Source organism: Pristiophorus japonicus, chromosome 19 (assembly GCF_044704955.1).
Source record: "Pristiophorus japonicus isolate sPriJap1 chromosome 19, sPriJap1.hap1, whole genome shotgun sequence".
Lineage (NCBI taxonomy): Eukaryota > Metazoa > Chordata > Chondrichthyes > Pristiophoridae > Pristiophorus > Pristiophorus japonicus.
In genome coordinates this window covers 87,476,259-87,493,348 of record NC_091995.1, presented here as the reverse complement: position 1 = coordinate 87,493,348, position 17,090 = coordinate 87,476,259, and the positions used below count along the sequence as shown (strand labels likewise).

The following is a 17,090-nucleotide window of genomic DNA, read 5'->3' as shown; positions in this document are numbered from 1 at the left end:
ATTTAGATAACATTATGGTTTTTAAAAAATTCTCTTCACAGGTTAAAGAGTGCCTACACCTATTCCGTATTGCTGCCAAAAATCACCAACACATCAGCCGACTTGCCATGACCGGATGTGGAGTTGATCGCCATCTCTTCTGCCTCTACGTGGTGTCCAAATACCTGGGAGTCAACTCGCCATTCCTTCAGGAGGTAAGGGATTGTCAACTCCGATGCAATCCAGTTTGGGAAATTATACCAGGGTACGGTAAGCCGAGGATTTGTATCCATATTTCCCTACAGGGCACGTTACCAATCTCGCCATTGCCAACTTGCAGGTGTAAAAGGGGGTATAATTTATTTGCTTCCTGGGTTCTTTGCTTAAGAATTCATAGCAACACATTGCTAATAAAGCACCTAGTTCTTAACAGCAAAGGTTTAACAATCACACTACACATTACCAGTTCATCCACCAGACTCACAACCACCTGCCCCATCGTGGATCCCCCGAACCCAACTGGCTGGGGTTTTATTGAGTCTTGTGAACATCACATGACTGGCTAAGCCACTCCCAACTCAATAGCTCTCCAAACCTGTGAGCATAGAAATTTACAGCGCGGAAGGACACATTTTTGGCCCATCGTGTCCACGCCGGCTGACAAAGAGCCGCACGGCCCTTGGTCAGCAGCCCTGAAGGTTACATATAAACCTATGAACAATGATGGAAAGGCAAAGAGCACCCAGCCCAACCAGTCCGCCCCACACAACTGCGACACCCCTTATACTGCAACATTCTACACTCCACCCCAACCGGAGCCATGTGATCTGGGAGAGGCAAAAACCAGATTAAAAACCCAGGCCAATTTAGGGAGAAATAATCTGGGAAAATTCCTATCCAACCCATCCAGGCGATCAAAACTAGTCCAGGAGATCACCCTGGCCGTATTCTATTCCCTGCAGTACTTACCATTATATCTGCGCCGGCCAACAAAAGGTCATCCAGCCTAATCCCAATTACCAGCTCTAGGTCCGTAACCCTGCAGGTTACAGAACTTTAAGTGCCCATCCAACCATCTCTTAAAAGTGTTGAGGGTTTCTGCATCCACCACTCTTCCAAGCAGTGAGTTCCAGATCCCCACAACCCTTTGCGTAAAGAAGCCCCTCTCAAATCCCCTCTAAACCTTCCACCAACCACCTTAAAACTACGCCCCCTCGTATTAGACCTCTTCACCAATGGAAATAGACCCTTATTATCCACTATGTCCAGGCCTCTCAATATTTTGTACACCTCAATGAGGTCTCCTCTCAACCTCCCCTGTTCCAATGAGAACAAACCCAGCCTATCCGATCTGTCCTCACAACTAAGATTCTCCATTCCAGGCAGCATCCTAGTAAATCTCCTCTGCACCCTCTGAGTGCAATCACGTCCTTCCTATAATACGGCGACCAGAACTGCACGCAGTATTCCAGCTGTGGCCTAACCAAAGTATTATACAATTTAAGCATAGCCTCCCTGCTCTTATATTCTATGCCTCGGCCAATAAAGGCAAGCATTCCGTATGTCTTCCTAACCACCTCATCCACCTGGCCTGCTACTTTCAGGGATCTGTGGACAAGCACTCCAATGTCCCTTAGTTCATCTACACTATTAAGTGGCCTACCCCATAATGTGTATACCCTTTCCTTATTAGCCCTTCCAAAGTGCATCACCTCACACTTCTCTGAATTAAATTCCATTTGCCACTGCTCTGCCTACCTGACCAGTAGATTGATATCCTCCTACAGCCCATGACTTTCCTCTTCATTATCAACCACACAGCCAATTTTAGTGTCGTCTGCAAACTTCTTAATCATACTCCCTATATTCAAATCTAAATCATTGATATATACCACAAAAAGAAAGGGACTCAGGAGGACGTGTCACTCTCAGCTCCTGTGTCACACATTCCAATGTCTGTCCCAACAGCATAACAACAGAGCAAATCATATACTTGTATACTTTGCAGGAAGTCAATATTGGTTCAAAGAGTCAAATGAAGAAAAAGGCAGGAATCATCTCCGAGATACCTTTGTCACGCTTCGCAAATTAAATGCACAGCAGTGAATGAATAAATAGCAATAGGTAGTTACAAAGCATCAGAAAGTTTCACTTTATTGTAGTGAAGCATCTGATTTTATTTAGTTGTTGAGATACCAAGGCGAGAACCTGAGGTGCGGGACTGGACTGGGGTTGAAAAGATTAAAGGGGATGTTGGGATAAATTGGGAAACAGTGATTAGGTGACAGCGACTTTAGAAAGAAAGAAAGACTTGGATTTATATAGCGCCTTTCAAGACCACTGGACGCCTTGAACCGCTTTACAGCCAATTAAGTATTTTTGGAGTGTAGTCACTGCTGTAATGTGGGAAATGCGGCAGCCAATTGCGCATAGCAAGCTCCCACAAACAGCAGTGTGATAATGACCAGATAATCTGTTTTTAGTGATGTTGATTGAGGGATAACTCCCCTGCTCTTCTTCGAAATAGTGCCATGGGATCGTTTATGTCCACCTGAGAGGGCAGACGGGGCCTCGGTTTATCGTTTCATCTGAAAGACGACACCTCTGACAGTGCAGCACTCCCTCAGCACTGAACTGGGAGTGTCAGCTTGGATTTTTTTGTGCTCTGGTTCCCGGACTGGGACTTGAACCCGCAACCTTGTGACTCAGAGGCGAGTGTGCTGCTCACTCACTGTTTAGGTTTGATAATAGATTGTGAGAGGAAGGGAAGACCAACTAAGATGAGGAGATCTGCCATTTTGAGATTCTGGGAAAGAATAAGCAGAAGTGTAGGACACTAAAGTGTCTTGATCTGAAGCCAGTGACAATTCTGCAGATTGTCTTTCAATCACCGGAGTCTCATGGTTGATTTGGATTCTTGTGTCCTGAAGCTGTTCTTTTGTCTGAACTTAAAAGTGTAATTTCTTTGTTGTTTTAGGTGCTTTCAGAACCATGGTGTCTCTCAACGAGCCAAACACCCATCCAGCAGATTGAGCTGTTCGACCTTGTAAATCATCCAGAATACATCTCCATCGGAGGAGGTTTTGGCCCAGTGAGATAAATGACTTTTTCATTATTATACTTAGTATTTTACATTTAAGTTCTCTCTTTTCTCCCTCTCCCTTTCCCCTCAGCTTGCTCAATTGAGAGTTGGGCGATCTACTTTCAGTTCAGTGGCTGTGGCTCTGTTGAATTGGCCAGGCTAGCAGCTGTGCAAGAACAGTGCAAATTGACTCTCCCTTTGAAATGTAGGAAGTCGCTGTTTGAGTGGGAATATTGCTCTTAGCTTTAATGAAACAATGCTGTGTGCTTATGGTGTGCTGTAGTATCAGTAGACGGTGCTATGTGTTCAGAAGGCTGTATTTGCTGCACTGCACTATAGAGCACAGTGTCTTCAATGAAAACATGCAAAGATACTGTTTAAATTAGTTCAATCTCAGCACCCCTGTGGTAGAGAACTGAAAAGGTCAGCCAGGGTTCCAATCCTGGTCACAATCCTGGAATCCCTGCTGGAAAATGCACATGTGAGGATGTTGTCGGGTAAGACTCAGCAATGGGTTTGGCAGTGATATCCACACTGTTGAATAGCCTGTCGATGCTCACTGTCTAGGCCCAGCCATGAAGAATGGCCACTAGGGCAAGCTTTCAGAGCACCCATGGAAGCATGCCATAAAACAACTGACGGGCAATCAGGATGTGGCGTTGGGAACTAGCAACTACAACCTAGATAGACTCAGTAAGAATACACAAGGCTATGAAGAGACAAAGATAAAGGTGCTGGGCTGGAGAAGGGCAAAGTTCAGGGAGATAAGATTAAAATGAACAGGAAATTCAGGCATATTTTATGAGAAAATGCAGCAACATGATAGAAAGTTGGTTGATTGACAAGAAAGAGTTTCGATAAAGTCATGTTTCTTGGATTGGAGAAGGATGGAACTGGTGTATTTCAGGGTCAGTGCTGGGCCAAATTTTGTGGGTACTTATAACTGATTTCGACGGGCAATAAGAAGCATCATTTCAACATTTGGTAATGACATAAAAGTATGGAGTTTTGCAGCACCAAGGAGGTCTGCAAAAGATTTCAGGAAAACATCGCGGAATGGGCAGACTGGTGGCAGGTGCAGTTTACATAGAAACATAGAAAATAGGTGCAGGAGTAGGCCATTCGGCCCCTCGAGCCTGCACCACCATTCAATAAGATCATGGCTGATCTTTCACCTCAGTACCCCTTTCCTGCTTTCTCCCCATACCCCTTGATCCCTTTAGCCATAAGAGCCACATCTAACTCCCTCTTGAATATATCCAACGAACTGGTATCAACAACTCTCTGCGGTAGGGAATTCCACAGGTTAACAACTCTCTGAGTGAAGAAGTTTCTCCTCATCTCAGCCCTAAATGGCTTACCCCTTATCCTTAGACTGTGTCCCCTGGTTCTGGACTTCCCCAACATTGGGAACATTCTTCCTGAATCTAACCTGTCCAGTCCTGTCAGAATTTTATATGTTTCTATGAGATCCTCTCTCATCCTTCTAAACTCCAGTGAATGCAGGCCCAGTCGATCCAGTCTCTCCTCATATGTCAGACCAGCCATCCTGGGAATCAGTCTGGTGAACCTTCGCTGTACTCCCTCAATAGCAAGAACGTCCTTCCTCAGATTAGGAGACCAAAACTGAACACAATATTCCAGGTGAGGCCTCACCAAGGCCCTGTACATCAGCAGTAAGACCTCCCTGCTCCTATACTAAAAACCCCTAGCTATGAAGGCCAACATACCATTTGCCTTCTTCACCGCCTGCTGTACCTACATGCCAACCTTCAACGACTGATGTACCATGACACCCAGGTCTCATTGCACCTCCCCTTTTCCTAATCTATCGCCATTCAGATAATATTCTGCCTTCGTGTTTTTGCCCCCAAAGTGGATAACCTCACATTTATCCACATTATACTGCATCTGCCATGCATTAGTCCACTAACCGAACCTGTCCAAGTCACCCTGCAGCCTCTTAGCGTCCTCCTCACAGCTCACACCGCCACCTAGTTTAGTGCAATCTTGGAGATAATTACATTCAATTCCTTCATCTAAATCATTAATGTATATTGTAAATAGCTGGGGTCCCAGCACTGAGCCCTGCAGCACCCCACTAGTCACTGCCTATCATCCCGACTCTCTTGCTTCCTGTCTACCAACCAGTTCTCTATCCACGTCAGTACATTACCCCCAATACCATGTGCTTTAATTTTGCACACCAATCTCGTGTGGAACCTTGTCAAAAGCCTTTTGAAAGTCCAAATACACCACATCCACTGGTTCTCCCTTGTCCACTCTACTAGTTACATCCTCAAAAAATTCCAGAAGATTTGTCAAGCATGATTTCCCCTTCATAAATCCATGTGACTTGGACTGATCCTGTCACTGCTTTCCAAATGCACTGTTATTTCATCTTTAATAATCGTTTCCAACATTTTCCCCAGTACTGATGTCAGGCCAACCGGTCTATAATTACCCTCTTTTTCTCTCCCTCCTTTTTAAAAAAAGTGGTGTTACATTAGCTACCCTCCAGTCCATAGGAACTGAGCCAGAGTCGATAGACTGTTGGAAAATGATCACCAATGCATCCACTATTTCTAGGGCCACTTCCTTAAGTACTCTGGGATGCAGCCTTTCAGGCCCTGGTGGTGTAGACAAATGTGAGATAATAGCATTTTGGAGTAGAGGAAACAAGGAATGGCAGTGTACACAATGGAAAGGCACTGAGGGGTGTAGATGAACAGAGAGAACTAGGAGTTCAAATACTTAATTTCCTGAAAGTGAAGATGAAAAGGCCAACAGCATTTTGGGTTTTATAAATTGAGGCACAAAGAACAAGATTAATGCACAAATGATTAATTTGACAAAGCCTTGGCCAGGCCACTTTGTGCAGCTTTAGGAGCCCTGTTACAGAAAGGACAGAGAAGATACAGCAAAGATTTTTTGGGATGATGCCAGGGATAACAAACTATAGTAATGAGTTGACAAATGGGAACTGTTTCGACTGGAGTAGAGAAGACTATAAGGGGCTGAAATTGCTCCTTTCTTTAAGAGACGTGACTGACTCAAAGAGGTGGCCGGGGTCAGTAAGGACTCACCGCCTAGTTGGCGCAGAGCCACCGACATTTATCAAATTGCCCCCCCCATTTGTTTACCGGTGGTGATCGTCACCCCGCTGCCCTGTCGGGCACACGCCGACCCCCCCCCCCACCGACCGGCAGCAACCCTTTTCCGCCCCATGTGCCCCCGGCAGCTTTCCCCGGCGGGAAGCTGTGTGTGGCTGTGCGGTGCGTCCGCCCTTCAAGGGGAGGGCACTCTGCCGCGGCTGCCATTTTATTTAAATTGCCGGCCTACTCCGAGGTCGCCCCAACAATGGCGAACCCACAGGTTCGGCCGGGCCTCCCAACAGGCAGCCCCCTCTTGGGTACTGGGCTGCTGGCCTGCCCGAAACCCTCCCTGGTGGCCCAGTGGGCAAAACTGAACTAATTGCAGAGTTCGCAGCGGCCCTCCCCTTTAACTGAAGCGTCAGCGCTACCAGACACGTCCGCGTTGCACTGGCGACTCTGAACAATGTGCACTTCCACCCCGACCAGGAAAAATATCGGCCGACTCTCTGCCCCATGGATTGGGGCGGAGAAATAAAAATGGTAGTGGCGCCACTTTTTAGACGGGGGGCAATTTCGGCCCCTTAAGAACCTTGAGATTCAATAGAATTTTTTCAAATGATGAAGTGTTTTGATGGTATGAATAGGAAAAGGCGCTTTCCTCTGTTTGGCAAGTTAGTGACGAAGGACTCATCAATTTAAAATGATGACTGAGGGTGACGAGAGAGGTAAGGAGAGATTTTAGGTAAAGGATTGTCGGGACATGGAATACTTTCTATGTAGGGCATGGTTGACGCAGGGACCATTTCTTCTTTTAAGGGAAAATTGGATAAATATTGGAAGCAGAGAAAGCTACAGGGCCATGTAAGAAGCACGGAGCTTCGATTTCGATTACGCTAGCAAAGAGACGATGGGCAGAATGGCCTCCCTCTGTGCAGTAAATTTCTAACAATCAGCGTCTTCGAGCAGTAAGAGGAAAAGAATCGAACCATAACATTTTCACATGTTGATTCTCAATAAATACTTTATTCCACTCCGTGGCTGTTAACGATGAAAACACTCATTGTAATCTCACACCCACGTTGGCATGACTTCATTTGAGAATCATTTAGGAAATGATCACAATTTTTAAAACAAAATGATGTCGGTCCCTGTGGAATTATAATGCATTCTGCCTGGTATGTGTAGAAACATTTGTTTCTTGTCTAAGAAAACACTTGTTTTATATTCTTTACCCTGCTATTTGTTTTCAAGAAGGTATCTGCACCATGCAGCATAACCTGGCTGAAAGGATGGACAATTGGACTGCTCCCATGAGTCTTGTCAATGTTACTCAGTACCCAGCTGCTAGGAAGTATATAGTCGTGACTTTGCCTCCACTCAGTGACAACACGGACGAATTCAATTGCCGGAGCAAACTCAGGTCCCAGCAGTTGCACGGAGCCCTGCGTTAGACATTTTTAAAAAAACTCATTCACGGGATGTGGGTGTCGTAGGCAAGGCCGGCATTTATTTCCCATCCCTAACTGCCCTCGAGAAGGTGGTGAGCCGCCGCCTTGAATACAACTGAGTGTCTCGCTGGGCCATTTCAGAGGGCAGTTAAGAGTCGACTGCATTGCTGTGTGTCTGGAGTCACATATAGGCCAGACCGAGTAAGGGCGGCAGATTTCCTTCCCAAAAGGACATTAGTGAACCAGATGGGTTTTTACACCAATCCAGTAGTTTCATGGTCACCATTACTGACACTAAATAAACACAGAGATAAGATATATTGCTACTGTAATAATATGTAGTTGGGTTACTGACTTTACAACTCACTAAACTGGAGCCTCTGTGTCTCTGTTGCTCAGGTCGCAGACGATGGCTATGGTGTATCTTACATTATCGTCGGAGACAATCTAATCAACTTCCACGTCTCCTGCAAAGTCTCCAGCCCGCTAACGGTACAGTCTCTGCGTCTACTCCTTACTTACCTTTCCCTGAGTTTATTTGTGTGGGAAGAGGGGTTATGCTCAATAAGGTAATAGATATTTGCCATGCAATTTATACCGCGTCTTTCACGACCTCAGGACGTCCCAAAGCGCTTTACAGCCAACGAAGTACATTTACGTGTAGTCACTGTTGTAATGTAGGAAACACGGAAGTCAGTTTGCACACACCAAGCTCCCACAAACAGCACTGGTGGTAATGACCATTTAACAACATTAGAATTAGGAACACGAGTAGGCCATTTAGCCCCTCCAGCTTGCTCCGCCAATCAATAAGATCATGGCCGATCTTCAACCTCAATTCCACTTTCTCTATATGCCTAGGTTCCCCTCGAGTCCAAAAATCTATCGATCTCAGCCTTGACTGAGCATCCACATCCCTCTGGGGTAGAGAATTCCAAATATTCAGAACCCTCTGAGTGAAGAAATTCCTCCTCATCTGAATCCTAAATGGCCGACCCCTTATCCTGAGACTGTGACCCCTGGTTCTAGACACTCCAGCCCGGGGGGAAACAGCCTCTCAGCATCTACCCTGTCAATCCCCCTCAGAATCTTGTATGTTTCAATGAGATCACCTCTCATACTTCTAAACTCTAGAGAGTATAGGCCCAATCGACACAATCTCTCCTCATAGGACAACCCTCTCATCCCGGGAATCAATCTAGTGAACCTTCGTTGCACAGCTAAGGCGACCAAAACTGTGCATAGTACTCCAGGTGTGGTCTCACCAAAGCTCTGTGCAACTGTAGTAAGACTTCCTTACTCTTGTACTCCAACCCTCTTACAATAAAGGCCAATATGCCATTGTCCTTCCTAATTACTGGCTGTTCTTGATCTCTGGACAGAATCTGTCGTCCCGATGCCACAGAACGGACTGGGCCTCCCACCCGGGCTATCAGGCAACCAGCAGGCACGCTCCAATGAGATCACTGCTCATTCATTCATCTAAACGCCAGAGAGTATAGGCCCAATCCACTTAGTCTCTTATACAATGTGTACCTGGTGTTTTGTTCATTTTCACAGTTTATCCTCTCTGTTTCGGGTCACTCATTTGTACCCATATTATCGGCAGTCTGAGGGAGCAGGCAGACAGCCTTTTAGTGGCAGTGTTCTCCTGACTAATTTCTGCGCAGCCTGGGTGAGGGGTTGATTCACCATCCTAGATTTTAACCCCTCTTCTCTCTTTGGAAGATCACCCTAATGTCCCCGATGTCATTCAAAATCTGCTGGCGAGGGAATTTATTGGAATGAACACTGCATTGTCCCACTCTGCAGCTTGCTGTTGGTATTCTGGGTTTATGGGCCGAGGCCGAGAGTTTCCCCAGGAGCCGTGTTGATGAAGCAGACTGGAGCCTGTATGTGCTGCGCCACAGAGTAGATGGGAGTCAGATCTGCGCCTGGAATTCCTGTGCGCTGTGCTGAGGTGTGCAGAGTAGCCCTCGTCTCAACAACAACTACTTGCGACTGTAAAAGCCTTCAAAGGAGGAGAAGTGAGCGGGAGAGGCGGAAGGATTTAGGGAGGGGATTCCAGAGCGTTGGCTGGCTACCAATAGTGGGGCAAAGGGGGATGGACAAGAAAGGAAGACTTGCATTTATGTAGTGCCTTTCTCGACCACCAGATGTCTCAAAGCGCTTTACGGTCAATGAAGTACTTTTGGAGTGTAGTTAGTGTTGACCCCATCCCAGGCGGTCCCTCGAACGAGTAAGCTGGCTTCCATACGAGTTCACAGATGTTTCAGTGAAGGACCTGATATTCCAGTCCTGAACTCCAATTGAAGGGGGTGGAAGATGCCTGTGTGTGGATTGTTTTAACGTGGGGTGACCGTTGCACACCAGCCACCACACGGGCTTGACAGAGCTAGGTCTTGGTCCAGTGGCAAGGGTTAACCAGGACGACTGGAGACCAGCTCTGCTGAGTTAGTGCTATAATGTAGGAAACGCGGCAGCCAACTTGCGCACAGCAAGCTCCCACAAACAGCAATGTGATAATGACCCAGATAATCTGTTTTTTGTGATGTTGATTGAGGGATAAATATTGGCCCCAGGACACCGGAGATAACTCCCCTGCTCTTCTTCGAAATAGTGCCGTGGGATCTTTTGTGTCCACTTCAGAGAGCAGACGGGGCCTCGGTTTAATGTCTCATCCGAAAGACGGCACCTCCGACAGCGCACGCTCCCTCGTCAGAATATGAGGGGGTGGGTTGTTGGGCTTGAGGTACAGAGAGGCGGTAAGGATTTAAGCATAAGGATGAGAACTTGAAATGTTGTCAGCGCGACCAGACAAACAGAAGACCTTGAATGAATTGGGTTCAGGCAGACATGATTGTCCAGGAGAACGACGTGTGCTGCAAGTGGCGAGCACTGAGGCTAAATTACTTGCAGAAGGCCGGGGGGTGCAGGGGGAATGTACGACTCTAACACTACTGACTCAATCCTTTTTTAAATTTTTGAAAGGATGCTCATCGTTTCGGCGGACACATCATCCGAGCGATGGTGGACATCCTCGCCCTCTTCAATTTGGAAAAGAAAACGCCCTAAATGTAGTAATTCTACCTGCCCAACACAGCAAAAGGGAGGGGAAAGAAACACTGAGGATCCTGCACACCCAAGGTTGCTCGAACATCCGTTCTGCTAAAGGACTTGGCGTGCGTATGCACTGTTTTTTTTTGTGCGTCAACTTTCATTATTTATTCATTTGTGTCAAGGGGGGCTGATTTTAAATTAAAACAACAAAATGCAACAACAATGCAAAGGAAAGGGACTTACCGTTGGAATTCTGGTGCATGTAAGAGGCAGGGCTTGAACTTAGCATTAACTATTTTTAAAAAGCCATTTTTCCCCCCCCCCCTGTAAAGAGCCATTTTACTCTTCGGATTATTCTGCGTTTCCCCGCATGAGTGACGCAGTGTACACAACTACAGCTTCACACGTTAAACTTGGGATGTGCTGCAGGACTGCAGTGAACTCCCTCACCTAACCCGGGGGGTGGGGGGGCGGAATACCAGCCTTAGGCACGATCGGCAAATGGGGAGGTATTGGTTGGGCCGGGGCAGGAGGGAACGCTCGTCTTGGGAGCTTTACAGTTGTTATTCCCGAGTGTCCCAGGCCTGTAACGCACAGGTGCAAGTGGGGTCATGAAAATCTTTTTTTGTTTTAAACTTGCTGCAGCTTTCTGTATAAACTCAAGGTATCGGTGGCCCAGGGCACAAAAGTAAGTGATCACTTCACGTGCTTTAGAATCATAGAACGCTTACAGCACAGAAGGAAGCCATCCGGCCCATGCCGGCTCTCTGCAAGAGCACTTTAGAACATAAGAAATAGGAGCAGGAGTGGGCCATACGGCCCCTCGAGCCAGCTCCGCCATTCAATAAGATCATGGCTGATCTGATCATGGACTCAGCTCCACTTCCCCGCTCGCTCCCCATAACCCCTTATCCCCTTAGCGCTCAAGAAACTCTCTATTTCTGTGTTAAATTTATTTAATGTCCCAGCTTCCACAGCTCTCCGAGGCAGCAAATTCCACAGGTTTACAACCCTCTGAGAGAAGAAATTCCTCCTCTTCTCAGTTTTAAATGGGCGGCCTCTTATTCTAAGATCGTGCCCTCTGGTTCTAGTCTCCCCCATCGGTGGAAACATCCTCTCTGCATCCACCTTGTCAAACCCCTCATCATCTTCTACATTTCGATAAGATCACCTCTCATTCTTCTGAATTCCAATGAGTAGAGGCCCAACCTAACAAACCTTTCTTCATAAGTCAACCCCTTCATCCCCGGAATCAACCGAGTGAACCTTCTCTGAACTGCCTCCAAAGCAAGTATATCCTTTCATAAATATGAAAAACAAAACTGCACGCAGTATTCCAGGTGTGGCCTCACCACTTCAGCCAGTCCCACTCCCCCCGCCCTTTCCCCGTAGCCCTGCAATTTTTTTTCCTTCAGGTACTTATCCAACTCCCTTTTGAAAGCCACGATTGAGTCAGGCAGCGCATTCCAGATCCTAACCACTCGCTGTGTTTAAAAAAAAAAAGTCTTTCCTCATGTCGCCTTTGATTCTTCTGCCAATTAGATCATGACTGAGGAAGAAGTGTTTCATTCAAAGCCCAGTGGATAAATGGAGAGGAAGGGATCCCAGATTTGATTGCGGCACAGACACTCTGTACCTAGTTACATGGAAAATATGGCAGAGGAGAGCATGAGTGCAGAACATTCAGACCCTTTGACTGTGCACAATGATGCATTCCCTTTGTAGCTCAATTTTAAAACCAGGGGTACAAATGATACTTGAAACATATTAACACTGTTTTAGGGACGGCATTGCTTCCTCCCCTCTCCACTTCTACTATAGCCTTCTTGCAGTGTCACACCCATAACATCACTGGTACCTTTGGATCGGGGAACTGCATTCAGCAATCAGCACCTGATCAGAGTGGTTGAAGCTGGCCCAGCAGGGAGAGGGGATTCCCCCCCCCCCCCGGGTTAGTGAGAGAACAGCAGAATTTACAAATAGTAGCTATAAGAAGCTGGGTACCACCGAGCAGTTCAACCGTTATAGAAACAAAGAAAATAGGTGCAGGAGTAGGCCATTCGGCCCTTCGAGCCTGCACCGCCATTCAATGAGTTCATGGCTGAACTGAGGAGACAATGCACAAAGGCTGGCAGGTGCTGGGAAGTGAGCAGAGTGAAGGTTTGTAGAAATGTCAGTGTCAGTTCCTGCCATTTGAAGGTGCAGTGCTTCGAGGATCTCTGAGAGCTGATCCTCCAGCTCAGGGTCACACTGAAATGACCCGAGCTATTTCTCTTGCCGTCGCTGGGTTTATTCAGTGTACTGAATCTGAATCACCGGCGATTAACAAAGAAACGAGAGCTGTCTCCTCCAAATCTTTATTTTAAAAACTCAGTTCAGTTAGGGCCCAGTAAGCGGCTAGAAGAATCTCCCCACAGGCAGAAAATGCCCAGCAGACCAGCAACTTCACATTTGGCCAACCATCAAGCCTAGGTGTAGAGAAACAGAAAGCTGCAATAAGCCAGATTATTTTATCCAATTGTGTGCAAACCTTTCGTGACCTACCCGCACCTATTAAATATGAACCCATCTTTGGCCTCCTGGCATATTTATTTTTTTATTTCTGACTTGCAGTATTTGTGGTTAATCTGTATAGTTTGGAAAAAAAACATTCCCTCTCCCCACCACCCCCCCCCCCATCCCCATGGCTGCTATGTTTTATCCCAATCATTCTCGGTTTTTAAGACGCTGTTAAATTCAAGCTCTGTCTGTTGAAGCTGGTGCCTTAAATGCAGTTATTAAAGATGGAACTGACTTTTTTTTAATTAAACTGGCCTCTGGTTAGCTAGCATTCCATTTCTGCATGATGGGAACAGCCCTCGCTGATCGCAGTCTGTGTGTGTGTGTGGGGGTGAGATTAATTGGGATCACCCTGACACAAACTGAATCCTACTGACCCCCAATTGGAACAAAATTCACTGACTGAGGGAGAAAAGTCCAGGGTGAGGGAGGAATCTTACATTGAATAAGCGCTGCTATTGAGACAAATCTGTTGCCACGTCTAGGAATTATAGAACATAAGAAATAGGAGCCGGAGTAGGCCATTTGGCCCCTCGAGCCTGCTCCGCCATTCAATAAGATTGTGGCTGATCCAATCATGGCCTCAACTCCACTTTCCTGCCCACTCCCCGTAACCCTTGCCTCCCTTATCTGTACTTTGCACAGCTCTGATCGCTGTGTGTAGCAACATTGTGAAAGTGTTTGTGGCGATTTCCTGTGTTTGGTATTTTTACCAAATTGTATATGCTTGTTTCACAAATGCACTTGTTTCGCTACCCGTTAAACCGAGAGGAGTTCGTCCCCGCTCGCCCCTACCCCACTTTATATTCACGGTCCTAAAATGTCCCTGAGAGACATTTCTGACAACCAACCGCTCGGTGTTGACCTCAGCGTAGCGGAGCGAACCTCACCACAACAGAGTCCCCAGGAGAAAAACGTGCGTTGGCGCGGATGTGAATGGCTGGCTAACCAGAAGCTAGGGGCAGGGGGTGGGTCTAAGACCGTGGTATTTATACTGTATTTTGTACATGTTCGATTACACTAACAATTCCTTGAAGCCATTACTACGAGACGTCAGGGCGGCCTGGCAGGAGAGCTACACCCCAAAAAGGAAATAAAAGCTAGGAATCTCGAATCCTTGAACTAGGTCAACAGACACTGAATTAAGAACTGGTTTTTAACAATGATTAAACGACAATCGCATTTAAAATAATTTATTGTGATATTTGCAAAAATTGTTATCATAGTTGATAAAATGTAGAACTGAAACCCTGGATTTCGGTAGGGATCGCAACGGGCCCTCCTTGTGATGCTTTATATGTAAAAGGAAATGAGTAGGACGATTTATTTTGGCAAGGGGTGTTTTCCAAAGAGCGGTGTAACCAAAGGACCACACGATATGATTGCAGTGCTCAATCAGACGAGCACACACTTACCTCCACGGCGCACCTCTGGAAACAAGTGTGTTTTGTGTCAAATTTTAATTCATGTCACATCAACATTTTGCTGTTCGCAGATTGTGCCCGTAAATCATTACAACTCGTAACTAGTTGTGGGACAGTGCTAACCGAACTGACGGGGTTAAATCAAGGCAGACCGTTGGCCCTGGACATTTCCCCGTGGACAACCACAGCATAAAAGCACACAACCTGAGGCTTGGCAACTGGCTCAGAGAGCCCACAGAGAGGCTGGTGTGGGCAATCGAGGTACCACGGTAGAGCACGTTCAAATACCAACCCTGTTGGAAGGATTTGCAAGCTGATTGACAGTCCTGGAGGTCCTCTGTCGCCAGAGGCACATACTCGTTTCCACTGTGCACCGGCACAGCGGGAGGGTTATACATGGGCTCCTGCAACCCGTACCATGAGGAAGGGGGATGAAAGGACACAGGTATCGCTGAATTCCGAGCCACAGTCGGAACTGTCCGGAGCGGGATTAGAACACTGCGCCCTCTCACTTCGAGGCAGGAGTGCTGATACTCGCTCCAACTGAGGAGGCAACTTGCCTGACAGTTTTCATCCTGTGTACGTTATAGCTCTCTTGTTAACGTCAAACGCTATTAAAGAACTGCCACACCAGGTGGTGAAAGGCCATTTAGAAATGATATGTGATCGGCCCTTTTAATTGCTCAGCTATTTGAGGCAGAGAGTAGACCAGGAAATGTTACCGACATGATGCGGAGCCTGTGCAGGGATGGCTTGGTCTCACCCAGGGTGGTGGATCAGGGCTGGCCAGCCACTGGGCTGGAGAGGGGAAAGATCCACCAGGTGGCCGCTGAGGGTTACCCAGGTGGCAGCTGCTGGAAAATGCCCGTGTGTACGTGCGTACACGAGTGTGTGTGTGTGTGTGTGTGGCTGTCATGATCGGGTTCAGCTGTGATGTCGAATGGTGCTTTCTACATCAGCCACTCCCCTGGGTTCCCCGCTGCACAGAACAGCAAACAATAATTCACCAGTCTACATGTGCTGTTGGTTTGTCCTGGGAGCTGGGCCAAATTCCCCCCCAAAATGTGGCCCGTTCTTTCAAAATCCTCGAGTTGATAAAGTCCCAGTTCAAGAACATGTAGCTGCCGATTTATCTCTTACACTCCAGCAAACTGCTGAAGAACATTACATTATTCAGAGTCCACCTTCAAAAAATATAAATTCCTACATGGTAAGGTGATTTCAGGATTGAAATCTTACTGAACTTTGTCTCTCTGCAAAGCTGGTGCCTCCGCAGTTCATGCCCTCTGCCATTCCCTTTCATGTTTATCGTCACTGCTGTCAATGATTCCCGATTGCAACTCCCAGCTCTTTTTAATGTCGGAGTGAAATGGGAACAACAGCAACCAGCGTAGAATTTTTTTCTTAAGCGCATTTTGAGCAGAGCGTTTTTAAGATAATCAGCTGGAACATGTACGGGAAGAGGCAGGCGCGTAGGTGAACGCACGGGCTATAATCGCACAAACTCGTGTCAGAGATACAAAGTTGCCAATATTGTGCATAATACCCACTCGGTGGGAACGGGTACCTCACTCCTTTCGGTGCTCTCGTTTTCAGTGTCATTAGAAGAATCGTCTGTCTCCATTTTGTTAAGTCGCATTTATTTGCATCATTGTTTAATTTTTATTCTCTCACTTATGACTTCTACTTTGTTTCTTTTTTGTAAATGTCTATGCAGGTATCAATGCAATCAGTAAGGGACACTCAGAAGTAAAATGTCAGTTGCCTGAAACGATCTGTGACCTGCCTCTTTATTTTTTCCGGCCGGCGTCTTGTGCCTGATGATATGAACGAATTTCGGAATGTGTCCATTTCTTCTTAGGCGATCCCTCGTATCGAGGATGGCTTGCTTCCACACCAAAAAACGGCTGAGTTCACAAGTGTTTCAATGAAGGACCCAATATTCCAGGTCCCGAACTACATCCTGAAGGGTGGAAGATGCCTGCGCGTGGATTTTTTTAACGTGTGGTGACCGTTGCACACCAGCCACCACACGGGGCTTGACAGAGCCAGGTCTTGTTCCAGTGGCAAGGGTTATCCAAGGCGACTGGAGACCAGCTCTGCTGCACGGACCTAGTGCACACACATATCGCAGTGTGGGCTGGCCCGTGCTGCCCCTGGGCCCTCGCCTCTCCTGGGCCCCAATCACGTCGTTCCACATTAAATGTGCAGATGGATGTCAGTGTGTGTGTGTGTGCATCTGGCTGGCTGTGAGTGTGCATGTGTGTGTCGGGCTGACTACAAGTGTGTGTGTGTGTGTGTGTGTGGCTGACTGAAATTATGGCCTAAAATTTAATGAGGGAAAAAGGAAGACTTGCATTTATATAGCGCCTTTCACGACCACTTGACATCGCAAATGCAAAGATCCCTTTAATCCCATCTAGTCACAGCCATTCATCTTGTT

At 46.8% G+C, this 17,090-nt stretch overlaps 1 protein-coding gene across 6 annotated transcripts in view; it reads left to right on the top strand.

Annotated features, from left to right (window-relative positions):
• Positions 1-16,418, top strand: part of LOC139230019 (carnitine O-palmitoyltransferase 1, liver isoform-like) — a 107,482-nt gene extending 91,064 nt beyond the window's left edge. For 4 of the 6 annotated variants that reach the window (XM_070861745.1, XM_070861747.1, XM_070861744.1 and 1 more), the window contains 4 exons: positions 42-194; positions 2,957-3,070; positions 8,004-8,096; positions 10,596-16,418. In XM_070861745.1, the coding sequence (XP_070717846.1) occupies positions 42-194; positions 2,957-3,070; positions 8,004-8,096; positions 10,596-10,679 (444 nt within the window). In that variant the 3' untranslated portion in view covers positions 10,680-16,418. The remainder of the gene's footprint in view (positions 1-41; positions 195-2,956; positions 3,071-8,003; positions 8,097-10,595) is intronic. The other 2 variants (XR_011587879.1, XR_011587878.1) reach the window with 2 other exon arrangements.
• Positions 16,419-17,090: the final 672 nt, after the last annotated feature.